Source organism: Microplitis mediator, chromosome 4 (genome assembly GCF_029852145.1).
Source record: "Microplitis mediator isolate UGA2020A chromosome 4, iyMicMedi2.1, whole genome shotgun sequence".
NCBI classification, from domain to species: domain Eukaryota; kingdom Metazoa; phylum Arthropoda; class Insecta; order Hymenoptera; family Braconidae; genus Microplitis; species Microplitis mediator.
In genome coordinates, this window is record NC_079972.1 from 3,544,981 (window position 1) to 3,564,930 (window position 19,950).

The 19,950-nt window shown below is 33.9% G+C and overlaps 1 protein-coding gene across 8 annotated transcripts in view; it reads left to right on the top strand.

The window, feature by feature from the left end:
* Positions 1-82: 82 nt before the first annotated feature.
* The window catches only part of LOC130666350 (phosphatidylinositol-binding clathrin assembly protein LAP), a 126,253-nt gene continuing 106,385 nt past the window's right edge, over positions 83-19,950 (top strand). For 3 of the 8 annotated variants that reach the window (XM_057467235.1, XM_057467239.1, XM_057467237.1), the window contains exons 1-3: positions 86-729; positions 11,854-11,996; positions 18,020-18,095. In XM_057467235.1, the coding sequence (XP_057323218.1) occupies positions 600-729; positions 11,854-11,996; positions 18,020-18,095 (349 nt within the window). In that variant the 5' untranslated portion in view covers positions 86-599. Of the gene's footprint in view, positions 730-11,853; positions 11,997-18,019; positions 18,096-19,950 lie in introns of all 8 variants that reach the window. The other 5 variants (XM_057467236.1, XM_057467238.1, XM_057467240.1 and 2 more) reach the window with 4 other exon arrangements.

Genomic DNA, 19,950 nt, shown 5'->3' on the forward strand with positions numbered 1-19,950 from the left:
TTAAGTTGGCTATCTGAAACAGTGTTCATTGAATTCTATACCTGTAGTGTTGTGACAGGAATCATATTATATTCATCTAAATTCTTAAATCCCCCACACTAAAATATCTGAGTTGTTATCCATCCTTATCACTACATGGTATATAATGCTGTCGCCTGTACAGCTCAGCTGTGAACATGTGCGAGCGGGTTTAGTTATTATAAGTGATTGTTTAATTTTGTGATTCAAAGTAATTTGTGTGAACACATGAATAGTTATAAATATTAATCGTGACAGAGAATTATATGGTGTGATTCATTGAATACAAGCAAGGAAAAAACGTTAAAACAGCTTTAACAAATTTTTATCATGTGCTGATGTATGAAAGTGGTGATCGATTCTTCAGTCCCTTATGTTATAACTATTATTTTTATAAGGGTGAATGATGAATTGGGTTTTTAATACATCATAATTACATATTACTAACACAAACAGTGGTTGAATTACGATTTATAACTTCCGTTAAAGTGTTTAAAATTTTTTTTCGTATTTGACGGGAAGTAGCAAAAGACGATCGGCTATTGATAGAAAAATAATAAGAAGCGAAAACAAAATTAACTATGGCAGGACAAACAATAAACGACAGGTTGCTTGCAGCTAGGCATAGCATTGCTGGTCAAGGTCTTGCCAAAGCTGTTTGTAAAGCTACTACAGAGGAAATGATAGGTCCAAAAAAGAAACACTTAGACTGTAAGCATTCATTTGTGTAAACATCCTATTATATTCCTATTTGATTTCAAAGACCAGGGTTCGGCTTATTGTTTCTGTATAGAATCAGATTCAAGTACGATAATGATTTTTACATGTCGCAACTTAATTTTGATTTTTAAAAACTGACATTATTCGAATGCTACAGCCGTCAAGTTTTTTGACATGTATATATAGTTAAATTATATATGCAGTTAAGTGACGGTTTTAATTTTAGAAAACAAAAAGAAAAAAAAAATTGCTCGAAATTAATTTCGTTTGTTTATGTATTGAACTATAAAATTTATTTATGTAAATTTATGTTAGCCTTATATGTGGATGCTTGAAAATTCATTAAAATTATAAGCAAAGATGACATTATTTTTGTGCTGTCAATTCTTTTTAGTTCCTATTTGTCGTTACATAGTATAGTTGGTTTTAATTTTAGAGATTTTTTGAATCGTAATTATATTGTGAAAAACCAGTTACTTATCGGATGCTCTGTATTTATTAATTTATATTGATTTTCCAATGTTGAAGTTCACTTTTGCGCGTGCTCGACCTTCATTCTCATTTTGGTACTGTAAATTAGATGAGTTCTATAACGGTGTACAAATAATGTTTTCAATTGATGTTTATAAACAAATTTCTTCCGGCGAAATCGGCTCCATTCGTTTTAACTTCCCGCCAAGAAATTGGTAATAAAAAAAAAAGGGAAGTTATTGGTTTAGGTAGAATTTTTGAAATTGAGTTATTGACAGATCTCGAGGTTTTTAAGTCTTGAGAAACTATTTTAACTAATTTCAAAATGTTGCCCCAGTGTACGTATGCGTGCATGTAAATGTTCTACAACTTTTGAACGGATACACTGATTTAGATCTTTGGTGCGTCATTTGAAGCGGCTTATCAATTCCTAGATTCTATAGAGAATGAAACTTGATTCGTTCAGTACGTTGCGAGTAATTCTAAAAATAAAATTTTTGAAAAAGTTTCTTTTTCGGATAGCTTATAACATACTTTATAAATTAATTTTAAATTCTAGTCAGCTCTAAAAATCTGAAAACTGCATCAAATGTCACATTAACCATTCAAATAGGATCATTTGTTGAAAAATGTCGGAAAAATTTCTGAAAAGGATTTGTTTTTCCAATAAAATCAAAATTGTTGAAATGGTTGATTGAATTATTTCTTTAATCTAGAAAATTACGTTGAATGCTGCATCGAACATAAAAAATCGGTTGATTCGTTCAAAAGATATCGGCGACAAAAACTTTAAAAAATGACATTATACCTCATTCTGAGGTAAATTTTTTTTTAAATCTAGCAATTGTTTTTATCCTCATTTCGGATTTTTCCAGAAAATTTTGTCATAATCAGAGCCAGAATTTTTTACTTTCATTTAAAAATAACAACCAATAATTAATGCTGTCGAATTTTTGATATTACGGCGGAAATATTGGTCGTAAAAAAAAATTTTTCAAATAAAAGCTGTTTAAAATTTAATTTTATAAAAAAAATTTCTCTTACAATTTTTTTTTAGAACTAATAAGAAAGCCGTAATTTCAAAATTAAGATTTCCATAATTATCAGAAATTTAAATCATTCATTATGAATCTTAATTTTGTAATTACGGTAAAAATATTGGTCGTATAAAAAAATCATAAGAGACATTTTTTTTTGTAAAATTAAATTTCCTATAACTTTTGTTTTAAAACTTTTTTTATAAGACCAATATTTTTGCTGTAATATCAAACATATGAACCATTCATTTCGAAATTAAGGCAAAAATCTTGTCCCTAGTCATAATCCATCATAATTAGTCGAGTAGGCTCCGAGAATACCATTGTCTCAAGAATTGATATGATATGATATATATATATATATATATAGCTCCTCGCCTTCAGGATAGTGCCTACACCTTTTCTCGGATTTTAATTTAATTTTATACACTTATCTGCCGGGCGATTACCGTGATCAAGTTTGCCACAGTAAAAAATATTGTGTTAAAAACAACACAATCTGTGTGTTAGAAACGATCCACACAATATTCGTGTTATTTTTTAACACAGGCTGTTTGTGTTGTTTCAATACAAAATTTGTGTTCAAATCTTAAAATGAACTTCGGGTAATGCAAGAAGTGAATTAAACACTTTAAATATTAGTGGCGACACAAAAAAAAATGTTAACTTTTGATGATATTTTTGTACCATGGATACTCAGTAAATCTAATTTATGTAATATTTTGATGTTATCAATAGTGACAACAATTATTATTTTAACATTGAAATATTGTCTGATAGTAAACAATGTTTTTATGAATAAGGATTTTTAAAAAATCACCTAATATTCCATACAAGTTGTAAATAGTAATTCAATAAATTTATCTTAAAAAAACAAAAACACATTTTTATTTAGCGACAAAATAATTTTAACATTACATGAAATAATTCAAAATTATAACTAAATCTTTTTTATTAGTATGATAAAAATTCCAGCTTTTAGTAAATGATTAATTTAATATAGGATAAGAGCACCAGTACCCAGCCCCTAACCAGTAGCCAGCCGGTCATATACTTTAACATTGGCTCAAAATATATATAGATATAATTTAACATGAGGTGGCTGGATACTGGTTTGGGGCTGGGTACTAGTGCTCTTACCGTATTAATATTATAAATTTTTAAGTTAAATTAATATTTATAAAATGTCGTCTTCACTTCCGTTTTTCTAATAATTTTTCCGTGACTATCGATTGAGTTTTTAACATAAATTTTGTGGTAATTTTTAAGCTAAATAAATGTTAATAATTATAATTTTTGTACTAAGTAACACTTTTAAAGTATTTAATAGTAGATCGATTTAAAATTTTAAAGTAACGAGTGAAAAGTGTTGATGTAACACAAAATAATCATCACAAAAAATTTAACACGGTCCGTTTTAACACAAATGCAGAATAATTTTTATTGTTTGAAGATAAACTGAATCGGTTGATTAGTTGTACAATTATGGGCGTTTCAAATTTTCCCGATTCTTCTATAAAGTTGTATATTTACTATTAAAGTCAAAATAGCTGTAAAATAAAAACTCATAGACGATTTCTGTTAAATGCATCTTAAGGTAAAAGCCCCTATACCCTCTCACTTTTCATCGGAGTGAGATTAAATCACTCAATATAAATGATTAAATAAAATGAAAAACCAAAATTTTTTTTTATAGTTATTTTCTGTAGTTTTAAGTATTAAAATAAAATTTTAGCTTGAAGAATAATGTTGATAGTTAATTATTATTAATTTTTTAAATAAGGTCCTTGAGTGTACCCATAGTCGCTCACTGGAAGTTGTGATGTACCATTACTCGATCAACACATGGCCCTACAGTCGCTCAACGACAATATCAATTAAACTATGATAAGCTTATTGATTTGGAAAATAATTATACTACTTTATTCTTTCATAACATAAAATTTCATGACTTTTTAAAATATATTTAACAAGATATAGTTATAAAAATTTTCAAAAAATTTGACGTAAAACCTAAATTTAATCTAACGAATGAACGTTAAAGTAAAAAATGCCCGGCTAAGCGTGATTTTTAAAACTGTCACTTAATTTGAATTTATAATCTATAATAAAATAATTTGATACATCACATTTTAATATATTTAGATTCACAAATAATTATTTATCAATAATAATTTTTTTAGTTAACATTTTTTTGATAAAAATTATAAAAAACGCATTAAATAGTTAAAGTGAGCGACTAATGATACTGAGCAGGTATAGGGGCTTTTACTTTGTTGTTTTTATCCTCATTTCGGATTTTTCCAGAAATTTTGTCATAATCCATCATAATTAGTCGAGTAAGTTCCGAGAATACCATTGGCTCAAGGATTGATATGTAATGATATACATTTATATACACATATATAATAGGGTGATCCTTATTTTAGACATTTTCGAATTTTTATGCTCCCAAAGGCAAAAAAAAATCCTCAAAGTTTCAGGTCTCTATCTCAATTTTAACCCGTGCCGCACAGCGATGTAAGTTTCCCATTTAAATAACACGGGGTTTTTGGCATTGAACAATTAATTTTTTATTCCGGCTAAAGTAATTGTTCGAAAAATTTGAAACTCTGTAGACTTTATCATTATATTAGCAGCTACTTCTTGGAATTTTTACAGATTTTCAGCTACTATAATTTTGGAGGTACAGCATGATGAAAAGAAAGGATACAATTATTTTTTTTATTTGTGGCTAAAAGGGTATAGCCGGATTAATATGGGAATTCTGCCCCCATAGCTTTTTTGACTCAAACTTAGGGGGTCGATTTGGTGTCGAATGAAAATAATTCACCTCAATTTTTAGCTCTTTAACTCGAACGGTATTCGAGAATTTCAAAAAAACCTGATTTTTCGAAGTTATTTTTATTTTTATAGTAAAATTCGGAATTAATCAATAATAATTTTTTTCCTAATTCTGACGAGTCCAAAACATTAAAAAATCATATGATCGTGATTCTCAAACGGAAAGTCGATTTTTCACGGAGAAAGGAAAATTATAATCTTTTTTTTTTAGCTTTTTTGAAATATGTCACTTACCAAAATTCGTCAGAAAATGTCTTTTATACTTCTATATACTCAGGAATTTTTTTGAATTTTTTGAAGTGGTGGAACAATTAAAAAAAAATTAAAAACTAATTTTTCTCTTAAATTCTTGCGTTTTAACAAACTATTTTTTTTTTTTTTTAGTACAAATAAATACGTAGAAAATTTCTTCTTACCAAAAATATATCTTCGCAAAAGATAAACATAAATAATCAGTAGCCTACAGTAATTAGAAGGGTTATTAATGATTCAAAATACACTTAAAGGTAATACTTATGAGGGTGTTAAAAAAGACAAATATTTTTTTTTGTCAACGTCTTATACGATCAAAAGTTACTTTATATTATAAAAAAAAATCCTCACCGAATTTCAGCCAGATATCTTTAAAATTGAGCTATCACAAAGGGGGGTCCCCTTTCCCATTTAAAATACACGTGAAAATTTTTCATTTGTTTTTCGTTATTAAGTCTATGAAAATTTTTTTTTTTTTTAATTTTGACGAGCACGTTCTTGTAGAAAATTTAATTTCCTACAAAAAGTATTTGATATCATATATACGTCAAATGAATGAGTAAAAAGTTACAGGGCTTGAAATGTCAACGAAAAGTTAAGTTTAAAAAATATTAAATTTTTGAACTTAACTGTCAACGAAAAAGTGAACTTCATTTTTCGTTGACATTTAAAGACCTGTAACTTTTTTCTTATCCATTCGACGTATATAAGATATCCAATACTTTTTGTTATTAAATTTCCTACAAGAACGTGCTTCTCAAAATGTGAAAAAAAAAAATTTTAATAGAACAAAAATGAAAAATAATACAAAATAATTTAACATTGATGAAACTGAATTTTTGTTGATCTTTGAAGCCCCGTAACTTTTTCCCAGCTTGTTTGACGTACATAATGTTTTAACACTTTTTGTAGTGAATTCAATTCCCTATGAAATTATACTAGGCAAAATTGAAAAAAAAATTTTTTTTTATAGTCTTAATAACAAAAAACTAAAATGAAAAATTTTCGCGTGTATTTTAAATGGGAAAGGAGACCCCCCTTTGTGATAGCTAAATTTTAAAGATATCTGGCTGAAATTCGGTGAGGATTTTTCTTATATAGAAAGTAACTTCTGAACTCATAAGACGTTGAAAAAAACATATTTTTGTTTTTGGGACACCCTAATACTTATATATTTTTTCTTACTATTGGGACGCATTTTGAATTTTGATACAGAAAAGAAAAAATTACAATAAAAAAAATTATCTACATATTTTTTTGTACTAAAAAAAAAGAGTTTGTAAAAACGCAAGGATTTAAGAGAAAAATGAGTTTTTAATTTTTTTAACTTCCCGCTAAGAAAATTGTAAATTTTCCAAAATTCGGGAAGTTATTGGTTTCGGTCGGATTTACGAAAATCGAATTTCCATCAGATGTCGACGTTTTGAGGTCCTAAGAAGTTATTCTGACTAATTTCACGATGATGTCCGAGTGTATGTATGTATGTATGTACGTATGTATGTATGTAAATACTTGTATCTTTTGAACGGATAAACCGATTTTCAACTTTAAGGTGTCATTCGACGCGGCTTGTCAATATCTTGAAGCTGTAAGAAAATTGAGCTTGATCGGTTTGGCTCGTTCAGAGATATTCCAAAAATAAAATTTTTTCAAAAGTGTTTTTTTTTTATAACTTTTAATGTGCTCGATGGATTGATTCCAAAATGGGCTGGGCTCTAGAGCTTTATAAGCCGCGTCGAATGCCACCTCAACCATCAAAATCGGTTCATTCGTTCAAGAGAAACCGTTGTCGAAAGAACTAAAAAAAAATTTATTTTTTATTTTTTTTGAAATATCTCAAAAACGACTCGATAAACCGAATTCAAATTTCGATCAGCTTTAGAACTTGATAAAACGCGTCGATTGCCACCTCAACCGTCTCAATCGGTTTATTCGTTTGAGAGATATCGTTGGAGAAAAAATAGTAAAAAACTATTTTTTTCGAAAAGAACGGCATACAAAACGATTTTCGAGCTCGAAGAGCTCGAAAATGTATTCACGACAAAGTTTTCGAGCTCAAAGAGCTTGAAAACAGCGGGAAGTTTTAGGGCTGGCCCGCAGGGTCAACTGATAGACAGATTTTTTTTTCTGTGTACAGCAAAATCAAAAAATGCCAATTGTAAATTTAATTGTTTTGTTTTGTGATCTGAACCTGAAAAATATATTTTCTTAACATCAAAAGCATTGCAAAGATGATGAGGAAGAAAAATATCGAAAAAAAAAAAATTTTGAAAAAAAAACTTTTTTCTAATTTGTTCCAATGTTTAAGGTTTTTCATCGAAGAAATGAAGTTTGTCGCTAAAAAAACCTTTTGAAATTGAAGAAATGATTAAAACCGAAGAATTGCTCACTATGCGATTTTTGGCGAAAACGATAAATTTAAAGCTTTGGGGCACTAAGAAAATAAAATCTCAGCGATTTGAAATTTTCAGGGTTTTTTCGGGACACTTTGAGGTTGAAAATCTACTGACGATATTCTCTGTTCATCCATTATATCCAAAGTTATTCCAAGATTTCCAAATATCCTTAAATATGCGACTTTCGAAGTTGTTTTTAATTAACTTTGTTATAACGGTGGGCCCTGGCTACTTCGTATCCAGTAGTCACGGACCACAGTTGATAAATTTTTCCCGAATAATAAATAATAAGATTTATTTTAAATTCGCAAACGTTGGAGTTTCTGCTACTGGTTCTGTAATCCGGAAAATTTGATGAAATTTCAGGAGTAGGTCTACTCGTTCTGACCGGACACGCGGCTGGAAGAAAATCCTTATTCTATGTGACGCTGGTGATAATTAAATTTAAGCAAGAGATAACAATAAAATTTATACTTTATTTAACCAATGATCCCAATTTATATACAAACTTCCCCTCGTTAGTTATTCTGAATTTATATACATATAATCGACTAAAGAGAATTTCTTTAATAAGAAACGCGCAATTATATAGGGCGTGATATTGCGACAATTTTGTCGAACAATTCAAGATTGGGTTTACGTTGAAGAGAGAGAAAATTTACCCAGATAACGATATATATGTGGAGATATTCTGATCAAAGTATTAGCCGACTTACAGGTGGTATTGGCCGACGCTGCATCTCAAGCCGGTTGAAACTGCCAAGATCCTGATGAGTCCTGGTGCTGGATCGGGTATCTTCACTCACTCACTCACTGGTGGTTATTATTAACCAGTCATTTATAACTTATAAATTAACTTATAACTGTAGGCAAAATTTATTATTTAGAAAATTATTCAGTAGAAATTTTCGCTGAAGAATTTATTTTGTGTCCGTGTGGATACAATTCTCGAACTCAAGTCTCGTCTTGGGTCAACTCATCTCTGACCGCAACCTGCCTTGACCCCTACCTACTTATGCGCAGTGACCGATTTACGGTCACCTGCTGCGCGAAAATCAGCGCTGAGTTGGACGCCCGGACCCAACTTACTCGTGACACCCGGAAATCTGAGAGAAAGAGAGAGACAGCTAGGTCGAAGTGATGGAGACCGTATCAGCGAGAGTCACACTCTCATGTCGTACTTTATTGCCCGGTTACATTGTCGCATCGGAAAAAATTTTTTCATTATAAGCCATTATTTGTGTCTTATAGAGGATGCTTTGCAGTTTTCAAAACCCTACTTCTATTCTCTGTACGAACAATTTGTCCCGAGTAATTGAATGTAATCGGCAAAATAGACTTTTTTGCCTAGATCCATGATAACTCCGCGTCAAATCGTCGCAGACTTCTTGAGGGCGGCCAATTGGAGGTCATTAAATTACCTAAAAGAGTTTTGCGGTAATATATATTATCCTAAGATTATCAAAAAAATTTATCTAAGCCCATAGACCTTTTTTTAGGACGATCAAAAATTAAAAAAATTTTTTTTGCGGTGGTTTTCTTAGTATTACTCCGGAACCGTGCATGTTGAAAATCGCTTGAAAATTTAGAATTTTCTTCATAACCCTTAATTTCCACGATTAGTGTATACAAACGCTCTAATCTGATTCAAAACTCATTTAACTTTCTATTTAAATAGCATTTATTGACTTTTGTCCGAATCCACTGATTTCATTGAGCTGAATCGTGAACAAAAATTAAAAAACCGCTTGGTGGAGCTCGGAGAACTCATAAAAAATACGAATGTATTAAAAGATATTGTCGAGCTCTTCGAGCCCGAAGATGTGTTTTAACAAAAGTGTTTTCGAGCTTTTTGAGCTCGAAAACAGCGGGAAGTTTTCGAGCTGGCCTGCAGGGTCCGCCGATTTACAGATTTTTAACTTCCCGCTAAGAAAATTAAAAATTTTCAAAAATTTGGGAAGTTATTGGTTTCGGTCCGATTTTCGAAAACCGAATTTCTATCAGATCTTGACGATTTGAGGTTCTAGGAAGCTATTCTGACTAATTTCACGTTGATGTCCGAGGGTAGTAAGTGTGTATGTACGTACGTACGTATGTAAATACCTGAACTTTTGAACGGATGAACCGATTTTGATCGTTAAGGTGGCATTTGACACTGCTTGTTAATATCTGAAAGCTGCGAAAAATTGAGCTTGATCGGTAAGGTGCATTCGAAGATATTCCAAAAATAAAATTTTTTCAAAGATTTTTTTTTTAGATAACTTTTAATGTACTCGATGGATCGATTCCATAATCGAATCAGCTCTCAAAATTTATAAGCCGCGTCGAATCACCTCAACCAATAAAATCGGTTCATTCGTTCAAGAGAAACCGTTAACGAAAGAATTAAAAATTTTTTTTTTTTAGTTTTTTTGGAATTTCTCAAAAACGACTCGATAAATCAATTTCAAAATTTGATCAGCATTAGAACTCAATAAAACGCGTCGATTGCTAGCTTAACTGTCTCAAACGGTCAATTCGTTTGAGAGATATTGTTGGAGAAAAAATGGTAAAAAACGTTTTCTTTCGAAAAGAACGGCATACAAAAGTATTCTCGAGCTCCTTGAGCTCGAAAACAGCGGGAAGATTTGGGGCTGGCTCGCAGGGTCAACTGATAGACCGATTTTTTTGTTTGTGATTAGTATTCTTTTATATTGATGACTTTTTTTATTTTCTTTTTTATTGCTGTGCTACCAACCCCACCGTATCAAACGACCGAAAACCGAAAAATTAAAGAATGCATCTAGATTTTTACGTGTATCCGATTTTTTAAACTCTATGATTCCATCACGACCAAAAGATGGTTTTAAGTTCGAAAATAAGACCTTTCGGAAGAGTAATCCGAAGATTAAAGATATCGAAGAGACATTTGTGTCGTTATTTTCGAGCTCCTTGTGCTCGGAAATGTCGATCATTTTTGGAGCTGGTCTCCCATATAGGAAGAAACAATAGGCCCAAGCTTGGCCGAGGCTTGGCGCAAGACTTATTAACTCTGGGGAAAGCTTGAAATCCAAGCTTGGTCCAAGTCTGTCTAAACATCGAAATGATAACACCCAGCCAAGCTTGAGTGCCAGTATTGTGCCAAGATTGCATCTAAGTATTGGCCCAATATCGAGAGCCAGTATTGTGCCAAGATTGTTGCTAAATAAGCACCTATGCTTATTAAAAATAAATTTAAAAAAAAAAAAATATTAGTAGACATGTGCGTGATGGTAACATATGGAAATAAATTTGTACACAGAGAAATCAGGTGGATCGATGAAACTAATTTTTTTTTTTGCATTTGCTGGGTCTCGAACCTGGTCCTTCATGACTGCTAGGCAAGCGTCTTATCCACTAGGCTGTTACGCTATTCACAGAAGCCAGGGGTATTTAGGTACCATTTGTTATTTAGACTGGTAAACCAAGGCTTGTCACTTGTATAATGGCTAAATCTTGGCCCAAGACTGGCAAACGAAGGCTTGTCACTTGAGCATTGACTGAACCTTGTCCCGAGACTGGCAAACCAAAGCTTGTTACTTGAGCATTGGCTGAACCTTGTCCCACGACTGGCAAACCAAGGCTTGTCACTTGAGCATTGGCTGAACCTTGTCCCAAGACTGGCAAACCAAGGCTTGTCACTTGAGCATTGGCTGAACCTTGTCCCGAGACTGGCAAACCAAGGCTTGTCACTTGAGCATTGGCTGAACCTTGTCCCGAGACTGGCAAACCAAGGCTTGTCACTTGAGCATTGGCTGAACCTTGTCCCAAGACTGGCAAACCAAGGCTTGTCACTTGAGTATTGGTTGAATCTTGGCCCAAGACTGGCAAACCAAGACTCGTCACTTCAACGTTGGTCGGATCTCGGACCAACCTTGGGAGGCCGAGCCTCGGTAGCCCAGTATTGTGCCAAGACTGGCCCCGTTGTCAATATTTTTTTTCCTACAAGGGCTATTGGGTAATCCGTTTTTTAAATTTTTAATCGTTTAGAACCTGGATATTTTTTATTTTTTGGAAAATGCGGTGAACGAAGTAATTTCATTTGAGTAAAGTTTATTTTCAAATTCACAATTTTTCGATCTATTTTTTTGTTGCAGATTTAATTCACTGTACTAATGAACCGAATGTTTCAATACCACAACTAGCTAATCTTCTGGTAGAGCGATCGCAAAATACAAACTGGACTGTAGTTTTTAAAGCACTTATCACTGTACACCACTTACTTTGTTATGGAAATGAGGTAATTATATATTTTTGAATTTTCAGCTTGATTAAATTTAATTGCATTTACATTATCATTCATTTCTTAACACTTTTTACGTTTGCTGTCTCGCAACAAACGACAAAAACAAAAAAGGCAAATTGTAGCTTCAAGTGTCTAGTTTTCTGATCTGGTTTTTAAATTTTTTAATTATGTGCGGTTCCGGAGTAATCCTAAGAAATCTATCGAAAAAGAAATTTACTAAATTTTTGCTCGTCGTAAAACGGTCTTCGAGCTTCAATAAATGTTTTTCGATAATTATGATGGATTTTTTATTGCTCCGGAACCGTGCATAATAAAATGAATTTAAAGACACAGCTCAGAAAACTAGACACTTGAAGCTACAGTTTTACTTTATGTTTTTATTGTACGACCATTTTCCTTCGAGTTATAAAACTGTTTAAAATTACTAAGAAATTTGAAATTTTTTTAATATCCCTTAATTTTTGTATCCAGTGTATTTTGAATTTATTTAAATCATAAAATTTCTTATTAAATACTTTAACTTATATATTTTTAACATCGAATAATCAAAAGTAGGCAATATTAATTAATTTTATTGCCATTTTTTACGGTTTCTCGCATAATTTAATTATTAAAAATGAAAATATAATAAATACTTTGAATATTTAAACGATACGAATAAAATTTCTAAATCAGGGAAAAATGTGAAAAGCTTTACTGGAAAACCGGGAAATATCAGGGAATTTCGAAATCATTTCTTTGTGGCCACCCTGAATAAATAATTAGTTTTATTTAATGAATTATATAATACAAGGTAATGCTGGTCGCATTAGATATGTGTCTAGCTAGTTGCCGTGTATCTCTCTATTATACGTGTGTACTGTAACGCTACCGAATATCATGTCCGCGTGGGGGAAAATATTCGGCGATCGATGACGATCGATGGTTGACGGACTTGTCCAAAATTATGAATATTAATAATATAAGTAGTGACGTAGTCGCTACAGTACTTCCCCTCTTAAAAAAAAAAATATGATGCTTATCTACAAATGAAAAATAATAAGAGATATTTACAATGCAAAAAAAAAATAATAAAAAATTAATTTGAGCATGAGAGAGAATACAATAAATAATAAACAAAAAAAAAAAAAGGAATTCAAACGAGTTTAAATTATAAAAAAAAAAATAATTTTATGTGTCGTCGGTCACGAAATAGACAGGTTTCAGTCTGTCAATAGGAATTGCAGTGATGGTGAGTTTATAGTTCACGATAAAATATTTATCGTGTCGCGCGACGACTTCGTACGGACCCTCGTACAAAGCTGAGAAAGATGGTCCAAATTGCCCGACTCGCATCAGTACGTGGGAACAAGTGTTGAGGTCTCTGAAACAGAAAACAGAACGCTCTCCATGACGCGAGGTTTTGGCCGGTGCCAGCTTATTAAAATATGATTTTAAATCACATAAAACGCTTTCAGTATTTGCATGTTTATTTGATGGAACTAGTAGTTCACCTGGGAGACGAATCGGCTCACCGTATACAAGCTCGGCTGGGGTAGCTTGTATGTCCTCTTTCCAGGCTGCTCGTAGACCAAGTAAGACAACGGGTAGCGCGTCATACCAAGTGTCGTCGTGACACAACAATGCGGCCTTGAGTTGCCGGTGTAGGCGTTCCACCAGTCCATTAGATTGAGGATGACACGGCGTCGTTAGTAAATGTGTTATGCCAAATAATGTATTCAGAGATTGGAACAACGATGATCTAAATTGTCCTCCTTGATCGGACGTTATTCTACTTGGTACACCGTATTTTGAGATCCATTCTCTAAACAGCGTGAGTGTGACAGTATCTGCGTCTCCATTTTTAAGTGCCACGGCTTCTGGAAACCGGGTAAATCTGTCGACGATCGTCAGGCACTTGTTGTAGCTGCGAGATACTGGTAGAGAGACTACATCGATGTGGATATGCTCAAAAAGTTGCGTCGGCAATTCAAAACGAGCGAGAGGTGAAGACACGTGACGATGGATCTTGTTTCGCTGACAATTTATGCAAGCTTTGGCTCATTCTCGACAATCTTTCTGGATCGATGGCCAAACGTAACGTTTGCTCACCAGTTTCTGAGATGCTCTGGTGACAGAGTGATGCAACCGTATGTTTCAATCAGCGAACTGTTTGCTGCATAAAGTTGGTATCCTACTGGTGTAGGCTTGCATTTCATCCGCCCGTAGGGATAAACAGAAAGATCTGAACCAGAATCCACGAGGTATTGTGTATTCGTGGTTAGATCGATGCCGAATAGGCGGTTAGAAGATGCGAGAGAGTCGCTTTTCGCCACTAGTGACTCTCGTTCACGTTTCCCGAAAACTTGCAGCCTGGCGTACATTTGTACGCGGTTTTACCAAACTTTGTGGGGTAATAACAGATGCCTGCTTTATCAAGCTTGCGTGGTTTCGATTTGCTTCGGGGGCGTTGGTTTTGTTTTCGAGCTGGAGATATGTCGCGGTTCTGGTGGAACGCTGTCGTCAGTGCTGCTACCTGTCGAGATAGTTCGCTCGCTTGTTTCTGCAGCGCCATCGTCTCCTGTGAAGATGATGATGAAGCTACGGCAGTGTTGTGAGTCACGGGGAACATCTCATGTAACTTGTCAGCTGTTTTGGCTAACTTGTCGATAGTAGCTGTTGATAAGGTGATAGCTAGAAGCTCTTGTGTCTTTTTGGGCAAGTTTGCTAGCCATCTTGCCTTCAGGACGGCGTCATCAATGGTCGGCGCGAGCGATTTAATATGGCGGAGGAACTGTGATGGTGACCGGTCACCGATCGCTTCGCCGGCTAGGAGCTGACGCAGTTTGGCCTCCTCTGACTTTGAGTAACACGCGATGAGCGTGGCTTTCAACTCGGCGTATGGCGTCGTCGTTGGTGGGTTGATGATGAGGGTCTCAACCTCACACGCATACTCGGTATTAATGAGAGAAACCGCGTGATTGAATTTCTCTTTCTCAGTTGCTACGCCGTGGATCGCAAACTGAGCTTCAAGCTGTGCAAACTCCAGACTCACTCGCTGTGGGTTAAATGAGGTGCCTGGAGAGAGTTGACAATCACTGGTTTGGCATCCAAAAAGACATCCTCTTTCTTGTCGTCTGATTTCTTAGGATCGGACATAGTTAATGTATGAGAAATACTAACACGTTAAAACCAATACAAAACTTAATACCACTGTAAGCGGATTAGTGTCCGTTGAAGCTGACTCACCGTTCAGGAACGTTCGAGACGCATCGAGTCGCACGAAAATTATCACTGGGCGAAAATTTAACGCGAACGATAATTTTTATTCACTGTATATTTACAAAGGAATTAACTGATCACTTTTATCACAATTTAATTTGCACCCCAATGGTGTCTATCAAATTATAAACCAGTGCAGCATATGTCCAAAATGCCCCAATATGCACCAGCCGTGATAAAAGGCTTGCACAACACTTAATTCACGCACTTCACTGTTGTAAAGAACGCGCGGAATTAATATATCGCGATTAGCTATCAGCGGAGACGCGATGTTGTACACTCATCGTGCTATTTGCCACGTTGAACGTGTGCACGAAATGGCGTCCTCTTGAAAATCACGTTGGGCAGTCACCAATGAAATGATTGGGATGAGGTTCATGGAACTTAATCACTACGATAAATGAATTATCTGACTCCAATTGATTATATTCACAGAGTAATAAATAATTAGTTTTATTTAATGAATTATATAATACAAGGTAATGCTGGTCGCATTAGATATGTGTCTAGCTAGTTGCCGTGTATCTCTCTATTATACGTGTGTACTGTACTGTGTACTGTGTATACTGTGACGCTACCGAATATCATATCCGCGTGGGGTAAAATATTCGGCGATCAATGACGATCGATGGTTGACGGACTTATTCGAAATTATGAATATTAATAATATAAGTAGTGACGTAGTAGCTAATACCGAATTGGTCTGGGTTCGATTCCCAGTTCGGGCTATCTATATTTTTCTCAATTCATCTATAAATTGTCTTATTGAGAAGGTTATTAGCATGTTGGCATGTGTAGGTTTCCTCTATATTTAAATGGTGTATTACCGTACGATGGACGGTGTGGCTCAATAAGTTATAGATTAAATTGAACGAAATATAGTATAATGCCGGATAGCTCGACTAGTAGAGCATTCGGTGCGATACCGATATGGTCTGGGTTCGATTCCCAGTTCGGGTTATCTATTTTTTTCTCAATTTATCTATAACTATGAAATGAATGTTTTTTAATGAAAAAGTGTTGTATATGCTGTAACAGTGCGCTTTTATTCTACACTTGAAAATCGAGCGCGAATATCTAGTGTCATCTTACAGTCATCTATTATGATAATTATATCTTAATCAACACTCTTTAGTCTCCTGGGGCTAAGTCAGAGGCCCTCCAGATCGAATTCTACTTGAATTACAGACAGCAGTGGGGTAGCTCCACGTCACCAAAATTTACCTATAAAAAGGCCAGCAAGCACTTGCTCGAAGACTTAGGCCCTGGCCACCTACTAGAGCGAACCAGTAGGGTAGTGGACTGATGACGCTTGGCGAGGTCCCTACCCTACAACCAGAGCTCATGATAATTTATATGAGCCGGCCTAACTATAAGTTGTATCTAGTCATTGACTCCAGCGACAAGTTTTATTTAATTTATAGTATATATAGTATATACTTCATTTTGGTCGTCCATTTTCGTTAGCTGCAGTAATTATTTGAAATCTGTATTTGAAGAACGTTTGCTTTGTTTATTGATATATACATAATTTTGTGATTCTACATGGAGTGAAATTTTCATAATCAATAAAAAATTTAAGAGTTAAAAGTTCAATAAGTGAGCCGTGTAGTTGTCAGTGGTGGTCATTTACATAAGTTATTGCTATGTCTGCTTTCGTTTTATCTGGGGTTTTCACCACTGAAGATGGGGCCCACGTCGTTGCTGCTACGTTTGCTGAGGGTCATTTTCTACCTACACCTACAAGGATGAATGCACGTAGTAAGGTACACCATGAGTAGGATTCCGTTTTCTCCAAATCAAATTTATACTTGGTCTCCTTCCGCGTAAAATTTATTTCATACTTAATTACTATAAATTAAATTCAAATTAATTCTATTGGGGAAACTTTCAAATTGTAAGAATGGGTATTTGGTTAAATAAATAAAATATTTCCTTTTGATAATGTAAAACAAAATCTTTTACTTGATAAGCCACCAGGTCTTTTCCTTTCATAATTGATAAGTTAGACATCTCAGGGAAATGAGGTGAGCCCCCCCCCCCCCATCCCCAGCTCACAAAGTAAATTAATTCAAGTATATATAAGTAACCTTGAACCAGAACAAAAGCTAACCCAGCAACTTGGTCACCGGTTATATTGCAGCTAACTTTTAATTTACTTGAATATCTTTAGCATAACGTGAGTGCTTAGGGCATGCGCATTTGGATTTTCTCCAAATTCTTTTTTCTTATTATGCTCAAAGTATTCAAATTCATCAATGATAACTATCGTTTAAAGTAAATCAATATTTTATTAAAATGAATATCGAGTTTCATTAAATCTGTGTTATGATCTGCTGAATGTAAGTAATTTTATACTTTACAATTGTATTAATACATTCCAATAATATAATTATATATTATATTCAAACTTTCGGTTGTTTCCTAGACGTATAACTGTTCTCACCCCAAGGAATCATAATATTCTAATTATCAGAAATGTATATGGAGCAAATAAATATTTTCTTTACTCATTTATAAGTGTAATATAATTTTTATTATGAATTAAGTAAGATCTTTTATTTGATCTAATGAAATTTCTCATTATATCATTAAGATACACACCTAAATCAAGTAATATTCACATGTAACTTTGAACTGTTTTTCAGTTTATATAGTGTTTCTTAAAGTGATTAATCTATTGTAATAAAAAAACGTACGTTTTTAAATATCCATTCCTTCAAGTTAATCAAACAATGTGTTTCTATTTTTTCCAGAGATTTACGCAATATCTAGCGTCGAGTAACAGCACCTTTCAGCTTAATAACTTTTTGGATAAAAGTGGTGTTCAAGGTAAGAAAAAAGTTTTATGAGTTGAATATTATTAGTAGCGATATAAGCGACATTGTATTTCGTCGTGAACAATTATATTTTTCAAATTGTTTGAAAACGATGTTTTTTTTTAGATAGATTTTCAGTTGAGTCAATTGTTTATCTGGAGACACGATCGTGTCTTGTCCCAAGTAAACCTTTAACCACATAAAAACGTGTGTACCACACCAGTGCGAGAATACCGTATCTGTTTTCTTTAATCATATGTTTCTTTAACTACTCACTTTTTAAATCAATAATTGTAAATAGCTGTAATTTGTCAACCTATAGTATCAACTTATCTATCCACAATTTTAATATTTTTATCTGATTTACATTAAATTGAACTATTTTTGAAATTTAATAAATAATAAAAACCCGTGTCCAATGGGTCCACTAGTTAAAAATTAGGATTCATTGTCACCAGTCGAGAAGCTCCACTTTCTCAAAACCAGTTCAGCTGGTCCAGCAGCTTAGCTCATTACTAAAGTGTCTCTAACAACCGATCAATTTAAGCCCGCTAGCGCTAACATCAGCGCTCAGTTCAACTAGCTACTGCACATATCTCCAGTGGCGTCACGCTTATTAACTCAACTCAACGAATTGTTAAGCTGAGTACAGGATGCATTCTACGCATTCGAGGCACTCAGTTCACAATTGGATCTCGCTGAATCCAAACTACTAGCTTATCTACTCATAACAAGCTTAACTCATCATATCGGGAGCAACCGAAGATCTAGCTGGGATTTTCTACCAATTATCTCACACTCACGGAATTTGAAGAGTTTTTAATCTCACGTGTCAGGGCTCAAGAAAGACTGGAAACAGCGTCTCAGTCCAAATCATCCTCCACTCAGCGTACTCAACATCAACAACGTCGAGGTAACAGCACTTATACTCATCATATGACTTCGTATTAGCAGCACTGACTCAGCAGCAACGTACTTAGAAAATTAGACAACTCATGAGCCATCACCTAACACTTTTACTAAGCAGCAGACTCCAGCAGCATTCAGAGTCAATGTGACTTCTTTGGTGGCGATCATTGTATTGTACCGTGTTTTGGATTTGTCAGGTTGACATCAGTGCAACGACATCAAGTAAAAATCTCAGAGAGATTATGTCCGCATCGCTTGAGCCATAATTAGCATGTCAATCATCAGGTGCGGGCAAAGAATGTGATCATTTGTATAATACTATAATACACTACCACTATCCTACTCCAGATTAATAATCAACACCCTAACTCAACCACACGCTGCAAAGCACTTATCCAATCAATAATACCACATGACGCTGCATTATAACTTACAGATTTAGGTATTTATTGATTAATTGACTCATTTGAAGACTTTCTATCTTGTTAATACAAGATTTTTCCACTCACAGCATTAAACTTACTGAAGTACGTGTGAGCGTACTTGTCAACATAAAAAAAGCCGTAATTCTTATCACAAGTCTTATTAGCTTCTTCTCTAGCTGAGATTACTCGGCTAAGTACTTATCCAGTTAGATTTATTTATTGACTCAGGTTCTGAGATCACTTTTATTTTAAAAGCTCTAACGCGCAAATCAAAACTCAAGTGCAGTCATTTTTTTACTGCTGTACGAGTAGTTGGATTAGTTATCGCTAGAAAGACTCGTGGAGTTGTCAAAATCACCCTCCAATCAAGACATTCACCTCAACCTATTGATATTAATGCTCATGTACTTGGTGAATTAACCACCGCTCTTCAAGTACGATCTTATTCAAGCACACTGATTAAGCACGAATCCAAAAACTATAAGTAGCATCCTTATTTCATAGTACCAAGTTTTATCAACATAATACTCGGCA